The 19,421-nt window shown below is 46.5% G+C and overlaps 1 protein-coding gene and 1 long non-coding RNA gene across 5 annotated transcripts in view; one reads left to right on the top strand and one right to left on the bottom strand.

The window, feature by feature from the left end:
- LOC129200164 (leucine-rich repeat and fibronectin type III domain-containing protein 1-like protein) overlaps positions 1 to 14,280 on the top strand; it is a 52,785-nt gene extending 38,505 nt beyond the window's left edge. Inside the window, exons 2-3 of one of the 2 annotated variants that reach the window (XM_054811436.1) lie at positions 1,769 to 3,163; positions 13,626 to 14,280. In XM_054811436.1, coding sequence (XP_054667411.1) covers positions 1,788 to 3,163; positions 13,626 to 13,632 — 1,383 coding nt within the window. In that variant the 5' untranslated portion in view covers positions 1,769 to 1,787 and the 3' untranslated portion in view covers positions 13,633 to 14,280. Of the gene's footprint in view, positions 1 to 1,768; positions 3,164 to 13,575 lie in introns of both variants that reach the window. The other variant, XM_054811435.1, reaches the window with a different exon arrangement.
- Positions 14,281 to 14,419: 139 nt separating this feature from the next.
- On the bottom strand, positions 14,420 to 19,133 carry LOC129200165 (uncharacterized). Of its 3 annotated transcripts, XR_008574820.1 has the most exons (6): positions 18,500 to 19,133; positions 18,105 to 18,339; positions 17,188 to 17,304; positions 16,802 to 17,087; positions 16,386 to 16,523; positions 14,420 to 15,368 (listed from the first exon to the last, which is right to left on the bottom strand). It is a non-coding gene; the product is annotated as an uncharacterized LOC129200165 (long non-coding RNA). The 3 variants fall into 3 exon arrangements; XR_008574818.1 differs by having other exon boundaries at positions 16,386 to 17,087; XR_008574819.1 differs by lacking the exon at positions 14,420 to 15,368 and adding an exon at positions 16,196 to 16,249 and having other exon boundaries at positions 16,386 to 17,087.
- Between the last annotated feature and the right edge of the window lie 288 nt (positions 19,134 to 19,421).

The raw sequence follows: 19,421 nt of genomic DNA, 5'->3' as shown, positions 1-19,421 counted from the left end.
GGTAAGCGCGTGGTTTAAACCGAGTTTCATGCTCCCCGAATTGAAGTAATAATACCGTATAAGCGATGGGTTGGTTTTAATAACTTTTTTTCCCCCCCCTCCATGGAGCTTTAAATTTGATCTAACTGAACTCATTTCCAGACTCTGCAACGGTGATACAGTAATTCCGTATCTTAAAGATCCGTTGCCCTCTAAAGGAGCTCTAACTCATGGAAACCATGAAAGTAAACCAAAACAAAATAAAACCCCAACCCCACAACCGAACAGGCTGTAAGAATCTGCTGACTAACAGCAAATTGTGCCCTTGTAATCCAAAGCTTTGGCAGTGGGTTTTTTTTTTTTCTTTAGAGAGCGCTGACTCAGCAGACGATGCTGCCGTCCCCGACTTCGCGCTTCTCCTGTGCCGTTGCTTGTTCTCAAAGGCAGTAGTTGATAATTTTTCGGCTGGATTTACCTGCTAGATGAAGGAACTGTCACATGAAATTCGCTTTAACCAGCTGCGATCTCTATCGTGCTGGAGAAGTAAAACGAGACGAGTTTATTTGCAGAAAGATCGCTGCCATCTTTTTGGATTTGCCAGCTGGAGTTTGGGATTGGGTTGTACCTGGACACTCGCACGAAACACGTAGTTTGAGTCCTTTACATTGCAGATTGGGAGTTTCAACCTTCGTGGCTGCTCGAGTCACCACACTTAATGCTTAACAATTTTCCAGCCAGCTGGAGGTAAAGTAGAAATGAAAATCTACCCTTGGTATAGCAGGCAAGCACTTCAGATACAATGGGAAATAACTTGGCATACATAAGATTTCACAGAGATAATTTCATTGACCAAAAACCGTGTGCAATTATGAAATTTATTTTTCTAAAGCTGCTACCTATGTTGCACAGGGGGAAAAAAAAAAAAAAAAAAAAAGGACCTGCTTCTCTGATTGAACACAGTCTTGCTTTTCAGAAATGTCTTTGAAGGTATTTCTCCTTCTCTTTATTTGCTGTAGAAGTTTTAGACCTCTACCACCTCCTGGGGGAAAATAAAAAAAAAATAGTAATAAAAAAAGACCCCCACAAAACAACCAACCAACCAAACCAAAACAGAAACCAAACCCTTGTCCTTAAAACACGCATTTCTGCAAGAAGCTCGCTGCTCAGCATAGGTAAGTCTGAGGAAGGGCACAGATGAGCTTGAAGGGTAAGCCAAAAAAGCTGTTGGACATCTCTAATGGCAAAAAAAAAAAAAAAAAGTAAGGGAAGCACGATCACAAAGCAGTGAAGCGACAATGCAGGTTGAAATGAGGTTCTGGCCCCAAGCAAACAGTCGGATCTGCCCGGAGAAAGTTACGTAGATGGTACTTTTAACCTCAAAAAAATCTCATGCATTTGCTTTTTCCTCTCACCAAGTATCAGCTTCGCATCTTGCTTTGTTCCATCTATTAAAGTACAACTGTCAACACCGTTGGATGCAAAGAGCTGCTGGTAGGTAGGTAACCCTGTTAGCGTGTCCCGGAGCAGCAGTAGTGATGGGCTGTTGCCTCACAGTCAATCTAAAGCATTGCCGTCAGGAGGAGAGCGGAGCCAAACTCGCACAGAACTAGCAGCTCTTAGTTCTGAAAACATCCAAGTTGATAACGAAATTAACTGCTAATATTGTCTCGGAAGGTGTTTCCAGTTTGCGCAGTTTGCTTCAATGTAAACCTATTTCTAATGCCCAATTAAAATATATTTACATGGATTTCTTCTTTCTTCTTCTTTTTTTTTTTTCTCCCCCCTTTAGGTCTGTTCTTTTTCTTACGATGGAAAGGCTGGTTGTCTATCTACTGGTTATTAGCACAGCTGTGAAGGCCATGATGTGTCCCAAAAGATGCATGTGTCAAAACCTGTCTCCATCCTTCACGATTCTCTGTACGAAGACGGGGCTCCTCTTTGTGCCCCCCAGTATTGACAGGAGAACCGCAGAACTAAGGTTAATGGACAACTTTATCACTACACTTAGGAGAAAAGATTTTGCAAACATGACTAACCTAATTCATTTGACACTGTCGAGGAATACAATAAGTCAAATCATGCCTTACGCATTTTTTGATCTTAAAGGCCTTCACGCCTTACACTTGGATAGTAATAGACTGACTTACATCAATGAAGATCATTTCAAAGGTTTAATTAACCTTCGGCATTTAATACTCAGTAACAATCAGTTAAACTATATCTCTCCCGGGTCATTGGATGACTTTATTGAAACAATTGAAGACCTGGATCTGTCCTACAACAATCTCGTTAACGTTCCTTGGGAAACAATTGCCAAACTTTCCAATGTCAATACGGTCAGTTTGGATCATAATCTCATTGAGTTTGTGCCAGAGGGAATCTTCTCAAACCTTCACAAACTTGCCCGCCTAGACATGACCTCCAACAAGTTGAAAAAGATCCCTCCTGATCCTTTGTTTTCCAGAATACCCGTGTACGCCAAGTCTAAAGGATCTCCGCTGTCGTCCCTGGTGCTCAGCTTCGGAGGGAATCCTTTGCACTGCAACTGCGAACTCGTGTGGCTGAGACGTCTCACCAGAGAAGACGATCTCGAAACCTGCGCCTCCCCGCCAGAGCTGATGGGCAAATACTTTTGGTCTATTAAAGAGGAGGAATTTGTCTGCGAACCCCCGATGATAACGCACCGAACCCCGAAGCTAACAGTGACAGAAGGCCAAAGCGTCTCTTTGAAGTGTAAAGCTGTTGGCGATCCAGATCCCTACGTTCGCTGGATCTCACCCGATGGGAAGCTGGTCTCCAACACCTCTAGGACGATTTCCTATGAGAATGGTACTCTGGATATTTTGGTTACTTCTTTGACTGACAAGGGCACATTTACCTGTATAGCATCAAACGCTGCGGGAGAGTCGACGGCTCCAGTCGAACTCCTCGTTACCCCGTACCCTAACCTCGCCAACAGCACCAACTGCGATAAAGATGCGGAGCCCGGCCCCTCAGACATTCTCATATCAGCCAAGTCAAGCTTTCCAAATGAAACAAAGGCTCAGCAAGAGAAGGTGGTCGTGGTCGCTGAGCTGACGTCGTCCTCTGCTCTTATCCAGTGGCCTTCTCAGCATCACCTCCCTGGGATCCGAATGTACCAGATTCAGTATAACAGTTCTGCTGACGACATTCTAGTGTACAGGTAACGCTGCTTGCACACCCGTGCTCGTACCGCCGTGAAGTAGGTAGTGGGAGTAAGAAAAAAAAAAAAAAATTTAAAAATGATAGCATCGTTTGACGTATTCTGCGTAACGAGAGCTATCTTGCAAGCAGTAACTGTAAACGAGGGGATGAGGAGACAATGGCTGCCTTAGACTTTGCTCGTTAAACTCCCGTTGTTGAGGAGTTACACAATTAAAACTAATAATACATCTGCTTCCGTGCTGCCTCTTGAGGATCTCTAAACTCTTTACAGACATAATTAAGTTTCCTAGTCCAGTTTAATGGACCAAGCGAAGCTGATGAGCAATATCTTAGTTGTTAACATTTACGGAAATTGGGATGGAGGTTTTAGTTACCTTTTATGCTGATTAAGTGTAATTATTTTACTTAAAAATATGGGGAAGGGGGGGGGGGGGGGAAAACCCATCAAGATGCCCAAAGCAACATTCTGCCTATATGCATATGGCTTTACGTGTTACGCCAAATCTTCGGCCCAGGTCAGTTGTGTGATGTCACGGGGACAAAATCCACTGGTACAGACTCGACACTGCACAGAAAGTTTGAGGTGACTTTTTTTTTTTTGTGTGGATTACACCTTTGTCCGCTGGAGTTTATTCGGTAAAATTTACTTGGGAAATAAGTATTTGACGTTAAGTGTCAGCGGAGGGCGTGCAGATGAAGTTTATAGCAGGGGTGGTTGAGTTTCTGATTATCTTCTTTTCCGTTTATAGGCTTTTGTTTGTGATTAACTGGGGGCGGAAGGGACCGGGAGGGGCGGAATGACTTTAAAGCGGGAGGTGGCATTTGATTCGGATTGAACGTTTCGCAGTTGCGCGCTTCATAGAGACGGCGATTTCCCTTAACGGGGTGATAATGATTTTTCTAATGCAATGCCGCTGGTTGCACTGAAGTTTGGAGCGGAGTGAGCGAAAGGAGAATTACGTCTAATAGCTTCAGAAATATACCCGAAAGTTTGGGTTCAAATACACTGCTTTAGTAAGCAGCGTCCCCTGAGGAAAGGAATGTAGGATAGTTGTTCCACTGGGATTTCTATTTCAAATACCTACCATCGCAAGCAAATTCTTGTAAAAGAAACGGAACCGTGTATGAAAACTGCACAAAGTCCTTGAAACAGACGTTTCGCTTTACAGTCGCTTGGGATTTTCAGAAGTCTCATGTTAAAAATGCCCATCCCCAGAGTCTCTCTGAGGAAGGATGCCGTCCATCCTCCCGTTGTCACGGCTACGAGCTAGAAAGGAAGCGGGAGGACTCGGTGAGGGTAAGCAAGGGTCTCTTAAGAGGGGGTGGGAGGATGTCTTGTCGGTATCTGACAGGGATGGTGAGGAGCTGGCTGGAAGATGAAGCCTCGTTTAACTGTCAGCTGTGAGAACATTTGTGACATTGCTGTTTGAAAGAACTACAAAGTTGCGAAACGAAGGGAAATGTGAAGCGGAGATGTCTCGAGAGCTGCGACCGGGGTTTCTAAAGGGATTTTTATTCAATTCTCCCACTATAAAGTGAAGCAAGCGAAGTGAGAAGCAGCGAGAGCTGGTGGGTGCATCGCAGGCACGGCCAGTAGTATAAGAGAGCTGTTTAATGGGATTTCTCATCCTTTGCCATAACAACTGGTCGGCCGACTTGGCAGCCTTCTTACAATTGCAGCAATTCGCTCTCGATGAGTTTTAAAGTTCCCGAAGAATTCTACGTCTCCGTGCCCCTTTCTCGGCCCGGATTCCCGTTAACCGAGAGGCTCAGGTCGGTAACAAAACCATAAAATACTTGATGCTTCAAATCACAGAGCAGCGATTTCAAATCAATGTAATAGACTGTAGTATAATGGGCCTCTCGGAGATGAAAATTCGTGTGTTCTCGTTCAGTTCCCACAGTGAGTAATCATCAAATATAGATCCTTAAAGGAAGTTTTGTGCTGAAGTGAGAGGAATGGTAATTGGGCAGCGATTCTGCATTTGCAGTTATCTGAACAACTGCTACTCCAAGTTACGCTATAAATGTTTTAAGTTGAGCGCGTTAACGTGCGCCGGAGAAACAGGAGTCCCCAGATTTGTTTGCTGACCCTTTGCACGGTCAAGACCCCTCTCAGACTCCACGTTTCTGGTAAGGTACGTACAAAGATCTGTTGCACGGAGTCGGTCTGTTGATATACGAAGGTGTAAATAGATGTGTAGTAGCGTACCCAGCAGTGGCAGCGCCTCAGCCCTGCCAAAGGAGTTTTACAGAAGGTGAAAAGCTTCCTTCCACCTAGAGCACACCGCGTAATTTATTTCTGGCAGGCGGTAGCTTGCTGCCTGGAAAAAGTATTAAGCGGTGCAGGATGCATCAGAAACCTGTCGCTTCCATTGAGTTGAGTGGTACCACGGGAAGAGCGGTTGCTATGGCAACTTTGCTTTATCTTGAGAATTTAAGTTGCTCCTTTGACTCCTTTATTTTTCCTCACCTTTCCACTTCCTTCTCCCTCTGGACAGGCGTTGCGGGTAAGTGCGCGTTCATCTAGCGCGAGGAGGCTATGGAAGTAAAGGGAGGGAGATGATATTCTTCCTCATTTTCCCTTTGGAGTTTGACAAAAACTATCCATTCATGGATGCGAGAATAACGGATGTGCCCTGCACGTGGTTACGCCGCCTGTGTACGCTTGCACGTAAGTGCATCGTAATTGCTCCTTGTTGTTCGGGAGATTCACAACATATAGCCGCAAAGCGTTTTTCCCAGCGGTGAATAAGGAAAGGAAAATAGGAGCCGTGCTCCCGGCTCTGTCGGTTGCTGTTGTCTCAGGTGAGTCGCTTAACTCCTCTCTCTGTGAAATAGAAACTATCACACCGACCTATCTCCTGGGACAGGGGTTAGCAAAAATTGAAGGCAGACATTAGTTATGGAGAAGGCAAATCGCATCAGAGTGAGGCATCTGGCGAGATGAGTAGCAACAATCCAGAATCAGTAAATTAAGGTGCAGGTAGCAATTTGCGGAAAGCATCAATATTGAAAGTAAGAGCATTGTTTGTTTTCAGAAGAAAGGTCGGAAGCCGCTGTTGTACAGCCGCGTATAGAGCGAATCAAGAATCGTAATAGCCACTTTGTGCAGCTTTTCCTTCTCTGAGATACAAATGGATCTGAAGTCTCTAAACAGCTTACAGCCTTGATGCTGATTACAGTTCCTGTGTAATTTGAACTTCACAATGCTATAATTTCAGTTTAACTGTCGTTGCTCAAGTATCCTGCCCAGGTTTCTAGTGCTGGTCTTGGGGAAGAGATATCAGCAGAACTGACCTTTCGATACTCAAAGAGTAGTGATGAATATTATACAAGCTTTAAAAAGCAATAATTAATCTGGCAGAGAAACCACGCTATTGAATTGCTGCTTTGTCATGATGACATACGTGTTGGTGTGTACGTATAGATGGAAATCATAGAATCATCATAGAATGGTTTGGGTGGGAAGGGACCTCAAAGCCCATCTAGTTCCCACCCCCTGCCACGGGCAGGGACACCCTCCACTAGCCCAGCTTGCCCAAAGCCCCATCCAACCTGGCCTTGAACACTGCCAGGGAGCCAGGGGCAGCCACAGCTTCTCGGGGCACCCTGTGCCAGGGCCTCAGCACCCTCACAGGGAAGGATTTCTGCCTCACATCCCATCTCCATCTCCCCTCCTTCAGCTTCAGGCCATGCCCCTTGGCCTGTCACTCCCTGCCCTTGTCACCAGCCCCTCTCCAGCTTTCCTGGAGCCCCTGCAGGGACTGGAAGGGGCTCTAAGGTCTCCCCGCAGCCTTCTCTTTTCCAGGCTGAACCACCCCAACTCTCTCAGCCTGAGGTCTCCATAGCAGAGGTGCTCCAGCCCTCAGATCATCTCCGTGGCCTCCTCTGGACTCACTCCAACATGCACCTCTTTTGTGTGCTGATCTAATTCGTAGGTATCTTTATGAAAAAATGACTCCTTGCGTTAGGTTACAGGATGAAAGGCTCATCTCCGCAGGATCCTGGGCCACTTTTCTCTTGCGACCTCCCTGGGTGTGCAAGAGAGAAGCAGGGCAGCAACTGATACTCAAAATCCCCTGAAGGGAACTGCAGGTTCTCCTGTGTTGTCTGCCGGTGCTTCCTGAAATGGCCAGCAAATTAAAAAAAAAAAAAAAAGTCGTTCTGTATTTCTGAGCTGGGCTGAATAAACTTCAATTTGTACCAGAGTTGATATAAGGAGCAGATTACTAATGCTTCATAACAATCTGATTGCTGTCCTAGTCAATTAGAAGCTGGATCTCGTAACATCAAAGGCAATAGTCTCCTAAACATTGAATTTAATCTTTCATAGCTAGTGATCATCTAACTTTAATTAGCTGCAACTACATGCTATAAATTAGAAGATGAGTATTTAATAGTGATGCTTCTCTATAGATAATTGAGAGACTATATATTGCATAAAACTGCTGATAATATGCCCTTGCTTTCTCCGTTGAGAGAAAAACTTGGAAATTGAGAAGCAGACCGCTTTTAATATGGAGTACAAAGTACCGTTGTTTAAAGGGCAGAGCTGTCACTCTTGGGGAAAAGGTGATATATTGCCAGATCAATATAGCAATGATTACATCTGTTGCGAGAAAAGCAGTTGGAATCAGCCACGCTACGTCTGCTCAAAAATTCTTAAATTAGTTCAGCGCAGTGCAACGGAAAGCCTCAGGACCACGCTAGATTTCAAACAGTGAAGTTTGAAAGAGGTTTTATTGCTCCCCGTCGGTCAGCCACGCGCCACGAGACTTTGCGTTTCTCTTCTGGCTGCCCTTGACACGCTGGACCTTGCACGCGCGCCGTACGGATGGACTCACGTGTGCAGGCGGTGCAACGTGCCTCTCAGCTGGCGGAGCTGCCGTCTGCGCACGTGCGTGATTTTGGAGTATGTCGGGATCGACGTGGTTATCCAGCAGATCCGCACGCGAGCGGTGGCTGTTTGCTGGGACTTGAGGAAATCTTGGACGAACAGTCATATTTGCATTTCTTCACCTAGCCAGCAGTATTCCTCAAAAAAAAGAGGATATACCAACGCAAGTCCAGAAATACGGGAGACATCTGACATCTGTAAATACAGCGGATCACATGATTTGTCACTCTTGGGCTTTAATTTTGGTAGCTTTTTTCCCTTATCTTGCAGCGTAGCAGTTGTCATGGCAGTTCCCAGGCTTCTTCAGGGAGTTTCTCCTTGGAAACCTCTTCTTCAGGTTTCCCTTTATGGGGAAAAGCCTTATGTTCTCATAGTTGACTGTGTGCCGAGTTAATCGGGATTGCCCTTACAAATCCAGATTCCTCCAACCACAGAGGTCACTTCATTGTCATTCCCCTCCTCTCCACGCCCCCATTATCTTTGTTAACGAGGCTGCCCGGCATAACCTCTTACTTCGGCACCAATTGCTGCTGGAGAGCCATCATCGTTTATAAAAATAATACTTTGCAGCTGCACATGATGGATGGTAGCTGTTGCATTATGGAGAGATCATTCAAACATGAAATACCGCTGTCTTGTTTCCCAAACATTTAAGATGACGTGCTTTTTTTTTTTTTTTTTTTTGTGAGGAAAACATCCCTGTTTCTTTTTGTACCGTCGATGCAGAAGTATGGGGGTTTTTTTTAAATAGCATGAATAAGAATCAATCGCTGTGATTGCTGCTATCGAAAATTTTGGCATGATTTGTGTGAAAGCTCTATAAATAAGAAACCTGTCATCAATGCTTCATAACTCTCTGCATCTTCTGATGCGTGGTCATTTCATTTCCATCAACCGTGTGAAAATAATTCTTTTGAAAAATGCAGCCAGCAGCCTGCGTTCATTAACGGTCTAGGATTTTGTGTTGTCTTAGAATGGTCTTTGTTGTTTGGGTTGTTTGGTTTTTTTTTTTTACCTCCACAGATGTCATAGATCGTATTTGGGTCTCGGTGGGTGTTTCTGTGAAAAACCCAGACTCCATACCGATTGCTTTTTAATGCCTTTAATCAGTAAACTGGGTGCTCAGGAGTTTGTTGTTCAAAAAGACCTCCTGTCGCTGGGGTCCCGCCAAGACCTCAAACTCCCCATCCCTTCCCTCCTTTCACCCCGGCCCTTCCCCTCCCAATCGAACAGTTGAAATGGAGGAAAAAGAAAAAAAAAAAAAAAGAAGAAACTCAATTTTTCAAACCTTTGAAATGACGGCGTTGGGCTGGGGGCAGAGGGGTTGGCCAAAGTAGAAGTGATTAATTTGAGGCAGTCTGGCCACAGTACATTTTCCTATGGGCAGCGTCATTATCAATTAGAGTCCAAACAAAAGACTCCATCTCTATTTCGAGCTGCTCGCTTTATTTTGTTGTTGTTGTTGTTGACAACGTTGCTAGGAAATATTTCCAATCTCACAAAATGATGTTTTGTCAGAAGTTTCGTGAGCAGATTTCACAGTTGAGTTTTCACCAAAGGGCTTTACTTGTTACTGGCTGACTGCAGATGGCAGGGGAAACGCTGGCATGAATTATGGTTTATAGATGTTAGTGCTCTTAAACCAGTTACGTTAGCACTGTTCGCTTAAATCTGACAGTTACTATTCTGCTATTGATCCCTTTGAAAGAGATTTGAGAATCTCCTGGCAGACATGGGGTGGGGTTTTTTTCGGTTTCTGTATCGCTATTGTGAAATGTCTTTCAGGCAAACTAATTATTTAAGAAAATGACTTTGATTGCTGCAAGCTCTGCGGTTGAGATGGAATAATTCCACTGAGAGGCTGATAAGCTTTACTCCGCTTGGCATCACCGTCACTTGGGTTGTCAGGGATCATACGGCATCCTGAATATGTTTTGTAACAAACCCACCATCTAGTCAATGGTGCTTAAACTGTTATTAGGTCAAAGCAAGTGCTAATGGAGACGTTTGTGCTGAGGATGCCCGTTCTCTAAACTGTAGTCTGTGGGTTCTGGTAGAACGAAAAAGCTTTCAAATGATGCACGTGCTCCCAATATCTACCCACATGCTTTCTGCCCTTTCCTGCAAGTCCTCGCCGTTCGTCACAGCCTGGCACTAAAGACCTGCCTTTGTTACCACCGCTACACTCAAACTTGTGCTTAATTCGTCAAGCTGATTGAATTTAACTGCAATTCAATCACGCATAGCATTACTGAAATGAAGCCAGCACAGTACAGGGAAGGCTATACTCTACTGTGGAAGTAAATGTTCCGCAGGCATAAGCGAGAAAAGACGCAGAGGTTAACTACTGACATGGCTGTAGGCAGATTGCCTACTCAGTTGTGAGCTGTCCTTACTCATTTGTACAGGTTTCCTTGAAACTTCCTAAATATGCCAAAACAGCTGTCTTTCCCGGGAGACATGTCTGTGAATAACTGCTTAGCCAGCGAAGAAACCTTATCTTCTACCTTGTCAAGACTATACGCTTCTCCTTATTCCTGGAGCTGAAAATAGCCTTGTATTACCAGAAAAGCTGATAGAAATCAAATACATATTTGGTCGTATAGAACATTGGTACAGAAGATTTGTGCAGGAGATCAGAAAGGTCTTTGCTTAGAACCTCCTCTTTCTGACGACAGTGACTATAAAAGTATTTCAGCAATATCTAGGCACGCTGTAATGCAACACATGCCGTATGTAGCTTTCCATGGTAATTAGTCAAATTTCAATATCAAGCTCTTCATTGAATAATCCTGACGGTAATGCAATGCAGAAACTTGAAAGAAGAAAAGTGAGCATCAAAGGCTGCTGAATAAGGCAAATAATATGGACATTAAGCTAGAAAACAGTACTTTGCATAATTTTTGCAATTACACCTCCCTCTCACAGATGGGCAGACTCCGAAAGACTGGAGAGACGCTTTCTATATGGTGTTTCCTTTCTATTCCCGTTGCTTAGCTGGTCTTCTAGATGCTGCCTTCTTCTGCAGAGGTTATCTATGACATCCCTTAATTTTTTTATATACTGTGCCCTGAGGTTCGGTGACGGTTTTGTTGATGTCAAGCAATTTTAGACTTTGTGCCATGGTTGGATGTAGTTGCCAGCAGTATTTTTCTGGGAGGCTTGACTGATTTCAAAGCCTTTCAGTGTTGAAGGCAGGCAAATAAATTCTCCATCTTCTCAGTCGCATCCCTTTGTATGACAAGGAAGACTTTTCTGCTTAGTTTCAGTGTAACTTGGTGTTTGAACTGAGGGAGGAACGCAGTCTAGTCTGAGCCATGGTGTTCTCTTGTCGTGTTTGGTAGCTACAAAATGCGGCTGAACAGAAGACTGGAAAGGTTAATTAGGTATTTGTCCGATAATTGATAACGGTATATGTTTTAGGAAGGTGAATGTCAAGTCACGGAGCAAACTGGTGGTCTGCGAAGCATCAGCCACACCTGCCAGCTGAGCATCGAGGGCCAAGAGTTATACCTGGAAAAGCCAAGGATCCAATGAATTGCTTTCTGGAGTCCTGGTCCAGCGAGACAACACAACCTGGGTGTTTTCTTTGACACGTCATATAATGACATCGCCGAATTAGATTTGTGGAAGAAAGGAAAAAGCAAGGAGCATGATGTACTTTGAGAATTCAGGGGTCAGCCGGCATAGGAGATGTACAACTGTAGAGCAACAATCACGACAAAACGCTTGTTCCCCATAAAGTAATGCGGGGCAGAGTCTGGATGTTAAGGAGGGGTGAGTTATGATGTTAAGGGATGAGTCTGCTGTTAATGCTTGCGGCTCTTTCTGCATCTCCTGCACTCTGAATGAGTAACGGTGGCCACGAGGAATTTCAAGGTCTGAAACAGTTGCTAGCTTTGCATCAACGTTGGATTAAATTTCTCATTATGTACACGCAAGGAGTTGTTTGGATGTTTCAATTTGACAAAAGAATCTTGGTGTAGTTTCCTCTCAAACCCTGTTTTTCCTGCAGTAAAAATCTCGTAAGCCTCAAAACCCAGCACGTGGCCACATTCTGTGGAGGTCGTGAAACTGCTGTTATAAATTAAGTCATGTATTGCTTTTTGGGAAATTCAGGTCGGACATTAGGAGGAAAATATCTACTAGGAGGGTAGTTTAATGCTGGAACGGTGTCTGGAGAACTTACGGAAGGTTTTCAAGTGTTGGCTAGGCAAAAGTGTGGTTGACCTGATCTACTGTTTGTGATAGTACTGGGAAGCTGAGCTAGACATCTCCGGGGGGGTCTCCTCCTTCATTTTTTCTATGAATCTGTGATGGTGTGCGTACATCGACAAGGGAGTGTTGGTTTTTTTCAAAGTGACGGAAATTCAGTTGTTGTAAGTGAAGTGGTAGCAGCACATGTGTTTGGAGAATGTTCTTTTGAAGATGTGGCCCTTCTTTCTTTCCAGTCTAAGCATTGTATGGCCTGTAGTCCCACAGATGACTACTCAGAAAAGACTATGACAAGTGGTTAGTGTTCACCACCACCTTTGTGGCCAGGAGAAGGCCACGTTCCCACCCATTATAAACGGACGTAGTTCCACTGACTCATCTGCAACCGCGCTTCTTTACTCCAGCGAGGAATCTGAGCCAAACGTACAAAGAGCCGGTCTGCAATGAGATATTGTGATTCGTATGGTCACGACTGGGGTCTGTGGGAATTTTTACCGTAGCGTATAGCTCTTCTTTTGGGATGCTTCTCATCTGTTGATTTAGTACCAATGCTACTTCGTGGTCAAGGAATATTTGGAATTGACATTGAGCAATCTCAGCGTTAGGGTTGCATCAAGGGAAGGAAGTCAGTACGTGCTGTTATTGGGCCACAAAAGACACCACTTGGTTGCAAGTGCAACTACTTTGCTCTGGTTGTTCGTACCGGGCGCCTGATTACGAAACATTGAGCATCACGGAGCTGTTAGAAGATGGAAATAAGGTTAATCTGTGGACCAAAGGTTTGAATTTGCCTTTTCCCTTGACCTTCAAAACGTGCTTCCTGTTGATGTAAAAATGCTAAAATACATTTTAAAGTGTTTAATGTTATCCTTTTCTGCCATTTAAGTCCTTAAGTCTGTTGCTTCGGTTCCTTTATGTTCTTTGAAAGGCTGACCATATTCCGTTCTGCGTAGGGCACGTTATGCCCTTTTATGCTGAAACTTTGGAAATCTAAGAGAACGCAGATCAAAACGACAGATCAAGTGTGACTTCTCCTCTGGCCATTGGTAAGCGTGTGCAGTCTAGTCCACGTCGGTTTGAAATGGCAGAGGTAAAGACATTGTCGTTGCTAAAAATCTGTATCTTCCATCCCTACCGAGTAGCGTAGGGAATGGCAGACTGTTTTTTGCTGCTTGGTCCGGTTGCCGTGTTCATCTTCTGCTCCGTTAGTTTCGTCACAGTGGCGTTGATAGTCGAAAGAGCTCTCCTTAGGCTCCATCAACTCAGATGTTTACTGTACTCATTTTCTCTTCCAGGATGATTCCAGCTGCTAGTAAATCCTTCTTCTTGACTGATCTGGTTGCAGGACGTGAGTACGACCTCTGTGTTCTTGCTGTTTATGATGATGGATTGACATCTTTGACCGCAACCAGAGTGATCGGATGCGTGCAGTTCACAACCCAGGAAGAATACAAACAGTGCCGATCCCTTCACGCGCAGTTTCTTGGAGGAACCATGATCATCATTATTGGGGGTATCATTGTGGCTTCAGTTCTTGTTTTCATCTTCATCCTCCTCATGAAATATAAAGTCTACAACAACCACCACAAAAATAAACCTGCTAAAGTTAATAATGTCTGCTCCCAAACCAATGGAAGCCAAAGTGGTTCGATGGCTCGATCCACTTCTAAACTTTCAGAGAGGCGGGAAAGTTTGCACCAGGAATGCTCGGGCTCTTCCATCAAAGGAAAAACTGTTGTAGATTTGGATTGCGAAAAAGTGACTCCAACCAACACAACCTTTTTAACAACCGATGCGTTATCTTAATGGCCATGTGATGGAACAGGACACACCAAGGTGGTATTGCTTGAAACATTTTAATGCGAGTGGTTGTATTTTAAGCTTCACTACTATTGTCTATTTTTAAGATCAGATGGTTTAAAAAATATTTTTTTAATCTGTATACAGTTCTTGCATTCTTAACTATTTTGTTTCAATATATTAAATATAAGTGTGTGATTTACAAGATTTTTTTACTGGTTCTTTTATAGCATACACCTCTGGTATCAAGGCAGCAGCATAGCTAAATTCTACTAGGTTTGTCTTTGGTGAAATGCGCTATTTTTTTTCATTTGGTTACCAACCAGCAGCAAAATTGTACTCTCAGGATCCTCAGACTTCCTTTCTCACGGCAGAGTCACTTCGCAGCTCTAACGACTCATCTCCTCGAGAAATGATTTGTTATAAAAAGTTACTAGCTTCTCAATACTGAGTTGGGTTTTTTTGTCATAGGTACGTCGTATACATGCTGCTCACAAAAGAAGTAAAATTAGCAGAGATTCCCCACAGGGGAAAAAAAAAATTTGCTGTATTAAAAAAAAAAAAGGAGAAAGAAAATTGAAATTTAAGTACTTTAGCATATTCTCTCAATTATTCCGTGGCACAGAAATACAAACTCGTATTGCTTGCTCTGTAACAGCTGTTATCTGTTGAGACTGTGCCTTTGAGAAACCTCCTCTTGTTCTTGGTAGATTTACCCTTGTTTGGGCAGGAAGACGACCTGGTTTTGTTCTTTCTAAATTGTAAAAAAACTTCACGAACCGGTTGAACTCGGATGCGTTTCACTGTGCACACTTTTGCTATGCTGAAAACCATGCCATAGTCTCCCCCCTCTGGAAGCGTATTGCTGAAGGTATTTTTTTTTTTTTTTTTCTTTTCCATTGATGAATTTGTTGATTTGAGGACCCACAGATTAAAGTTTCCGTGTCCTGAGGCACATTGCACTATCTCACTGTGACGCTGCGTCTTCAGATGGCTTTTATATCAGTCTCTTATTTCTGTAATACTGCATGAAGTGTAATGTAAGCGGCCGATAGATGAATTACGTTGAATGTGTCTGGTCAAGTCATTTCAATTGAATAATGAAATGTTCCTTTTGTTTCAAGGGATACTGTCAGATCGAGATGAGCCCAAAGTTCAGGTTTCGAAATAACTTTTACAAAGCCTACGAGGAGCTGGTGACCTCGACTAATCGATGTCCCCTCTGCCGTCCTCGTTGGTCGGCGATTATTTTTTGGGTTTTTTTTTTTTTTAGTGTTGATACTTGGCTCTGAAAGCGAAACAAGAGAAAACACAAATACCTTTTATTTATTAAATCTCAAGAAAACGGGATGTGAAAGCAATCGACAGCAAGCTGAGTGACTGGCTTGCGTCTTTTAAGGTCACAACTTAGCAATTAACAGAAAGAAAAGTGTTTTTCCTAAGATTGTCCCTTGAACGGACTCACGGTATTTCTCCTTGGCTGTGAAAGAACGGAACAAGAAAAGTTACCCGGCGGCCAGCCAAAAGCTGTTTAACCGCACAGCAATTAAGTCCTACATTTTTAATACGGTCTCGCTAAGCGGCAAAGCACGAGGCGTTTCTCCTGACGTTTCCGTGATGCGCGGACGTGCTGAGGCCTCTCTTCCGTTTCGACTCTCAAACTTAAACGGAGGAAAAAGTAATTCGAGGGATTCTGTTATCGGGTGTATTTGCAACAGGGAGGTAAGACTATGCAGCTACACTCATGTTTTTGGTTTTTTTGGTTTTTAAGAAAACGAAAAGCTGTATGTGCCACTGTGCAAGTGTTATGTAGATGATGGTGACGGTGTCTGCGCTTTCCAGGATTTTTTCCTCTGGCTTCTGTTTGCCTTCCAGGGACGCAGACTCGTCACCGACACTCCTAAGGTACAACCACCTTGAACCTGCCTACGGTCACCGATTTGAAATGCTTTTGCAATCCCCCACCTCTTACAGAGAGCAAATTCATTCGGCTCCGGCCAGACACAAAATTCAATGCTGGAATATCAAGATGGTTTTCTTAATTATTGCAGCCTGATTGCTATGAGTATCACGAGCGGCTCAACCCACCTGTACATTAAACCTGCTTGTTGGTAATATCCTGCCGTTTTCTGCCAGTAGCACTTTCTGTCATGCCCTTTTATTCGGTTCCTACGTGTTAAGGATGAAAACGCTGCGTTCGCTGAGCAGCATCAGGTGGGGTTCAGGGACCGCAGCTGCAAACGCTGTATTGTGACACTTCATAGCCCGTACGTACCCGACGTAGGTATCGCAGCAGCCCACCTACCTCTTTCGTTGGCCGCAGGCAGAGACGGCGTGTCAGTCCGTTCTGTAACTGCTCTTCTGTCTTGTTCTCAAATTGTCCATTTTATACCGGTTTGACGCTCTTCCCTTAACGATGATGCTGCGCTAGCATCATCCCCGCCTGCAATAGCAGAGAGATACTGGATTTACATATTTCTCCCCTTGGAAATGGAATTGGGGTTCGGTGCGTTTCTCCGGGTTGTTTTAAGAGGTTGAGGTTATTTGGAGAATGACTCGTTAAGTCCTGATGCCTCTGTAATAGCAGCATAAAAATGTGGGAAAGCAGCAGGAAGCTGCTTCTGAAGCAATTATTCCTTCAGAAAGGTTAGGGAGGGGGAAAAAAATAGGGGAGTTGCCCAAAAAGAATGTCGTAACCAGTGCTGCAAAGCACGACCTTACGTGAGCAGGGGGCGATGTCGGAGCAGGAGCTGAGGAGCACACCAAAGGCCATGTTCCTTCTCACGTGCCTCCCCTTGGGGCGTTGCCGCCTTCCGGTGAACGTGGCTGAAGTTTGGAGGAACCTCGCTCTTCCACAGGAGACCACGGCCTGTCCTGGGTGAGTTTTGTGGTGGAGGAACGTCGCTCTTCACAGCAGATAACGGCTCTGTGCTCTCACGCCAGGAGCTGTCATCTTCTGGTACAGCTCCGTTGTGTGGCCGTGGTGGTCCACAGGACCTGCCAGGAGCTGTAGTCCCCCCCACCCCGGTGCTGTTGTCTCAGCGCGTCTGTTCCATGGAGACAATCCAAGGAAGCCCCAAACCCAAGGAACCCCAGTCTCCCCACACCTCTGGCAGCCCGAGAAGATCCATGGAGCTGCTGCCCAGCGTGACCATGCTCAGGAACCTTCAGAGCTGGCTGGGTGCCGGTGTCCGGGCTGCCTGGTGGAGGGCAAATGGGAAGAGCTGGGGGCAGGATGGGAAAGAGGTGGATAAAGACTAGCTATCTTGCAAATTCAAGGTTGCCTCAGCCTGACCCGGTTGCCCTCTCAGCACCCCAATCTGCCTTTTGATGTGCTCAGTCTGCCCCCGGGTCCCCGCAGCACCCCTCTGTTAGCCTCCTTGCACCCTCCCTTTGAGCCTCAGGAACCCTCCCTTGACCCTCGTTGTACACAACAGCCCACCGTTGGCCTTCGCCGGGGCCGGTGGAGTGGTCTTGGGCAGGGTCCAACCCCAGGACTCCTCCATTTGCCTTGCAGCTGTCTTAGGATGGCTCTAGTCCACTCAGGAGCCCTCCCCAAGCCTTCATTGCACCCCAGACCCTAAGAAACCCCACGAGACTGGGAGGCTTGGCACCCTAAACTCTACAATACCACCTCGGTCCCCTCAGTACTTTTCCATAGGTGCCTCTTTTGCCCCAGAGCCTTCTGTTGCCCGTCTAGCCATCCTAGGACCCCTCTAGTCCCCTAAGGACCCTTTCTGAGGCACTCATGGTGACCCAGGCATTCTCGTTGTCCTCTGGGCCCCCTGCAGTGGCCCTCTAGCCCCATCATCCCTCCTTGCACTCTGCTTGGAAACCCTCCTGAGTCCATCACGGTGCGGGGAAGTGGTGATGATACAGCAACAGCAGATGCTGGGATTGCCCAGAGACCCATGGGGGTATTTCCCTGGCCAGGAGAGAGCTGCTGCACAGGAATGCCCCAAACGCCCCTGAGATGTTCCCCTGCCCCACCAGCCCCAGCCAGCACAGTGCTGCCACTACTCACCACTGCACATCTCAGACAGCTTCTCCTTGTTTTGGTCCCTCAGGGGGCGCACGGCAAGCCCTAGGCACGGAGCTCCATCAGAACCCTCCCCATGCTCCCCAGCACGCCCTCCTCCTCCTCCTCCTCGGGGTCACCCCCAGGGAAGACGAGTAGCTGAAGTGGGGTGGGAAGGAGCGAGGCGGCGATGGTGAGCGTGGCTTTCCGCCACACCATTGGGCTCCTCTTCCAGCAGCACCTGCAGTGCACAACCGGGAGACAAACAGGGAGCGTGAGGGGTGGACAAGCGGCCAGCGGGACCGGAGCGCTGGGGGTGCAGAGCCGTGTGGGACAGCCCAGCCAGCACAACCCCGGTCAGCAGACGTGGGCACAGCCGCAGTGGAAACGGCAGCGGTTACCTTTTCTGGGCTGCTGACCAAGGCCTGGATGAAGTTCACAGCTTCCTCCTCCTCCTCTTGGCGCACTGATAACCACCCGGCATCTAGTAAAGGAGAAGAGCAGGGAGGGCGACAGGAGAGAGCCGAGGAAGGAGCTCTGCCCCGCGCCCAGCCCCGTGCCCGCTCCCCAGCACAGCCTTCCCACGTGTGCCAGGGCTGAAGGGTGCCCGGTGGATGGGCCACGATGGTGGAGCACGACCGGTGCCACGGGATGAGGAACCGGCAGCATCGCTGCCAGCCCAGCCCCGGCGTTCCGGCAGCACCGTGCCCACCAACACATCTCATGGGGTTCCCACGGAGAGCTGCTCTCCTGGGGAGTGCTGTCCTCCTCCCAGGCCACCCTGGGTGGGGGGATCTCTCCGCCATCCCACAGGATGAAAGAAAGGGGTAAGGGGTGGGAAATCGGAAGCTTTGGGGAAAGACATGGGCTGCGCTCGGGGGCTCCTCGCCGGCTCCGTGCTCCTGCCCCATCCCGTCACCCCACGCTGCGGTGCAGTGGGGTGTCGCAAAGGGTCCTGCCCGCCCAGGCATCCCCAGGGAGGCGGGGGGGCATGGGGCTGGCTCCAGGGTGCTCTGGGGGACCCTCCAGGCCCCCCCTTTGCCCTCAAGTTCCCCGGAGCCTCCCTGTTGCCCCCCCCGGCGTGTCCCACAGCCCCACAGTCAGCCGCGTCGACGTGCCCCCAGGATGTCCCTTTCCTTTCGGCGCACTGCACAGCCCTGCCTTCCCCCCCACCCTCAAACGTGTAAATTCGCTCAGGCTTAACAGAAATCGGGGGGGTTTTGTCACCTCAACACTTTTTTTTTTTTTTTTTGCACCAAACAGGAAGAGCTCCTGCAGAAAAGGGGGGGGGGGGGGGAAGAAAATGAACCTTCTTGCACTGAG

The sequence above is a fragment of the Grus americana genome (assembly GCF_028858705.1).
Source record: "Grus americana isolate bGruAme1 chromosome 34 unlocalized genomic scaffold, bGruAme1.mat SUPER_34_unloc_1, whole genome shotgun sequence".
In the NCBI taxonomy this organism is placed as follows: Eukaryota; Metazoa; Chordata; class Aves; order Gruiformes; family Gruidae; genus Grus; species Grus americana.
This window is presented reverse-complemented; position numbering and strand designations above follow the sequence as displayed.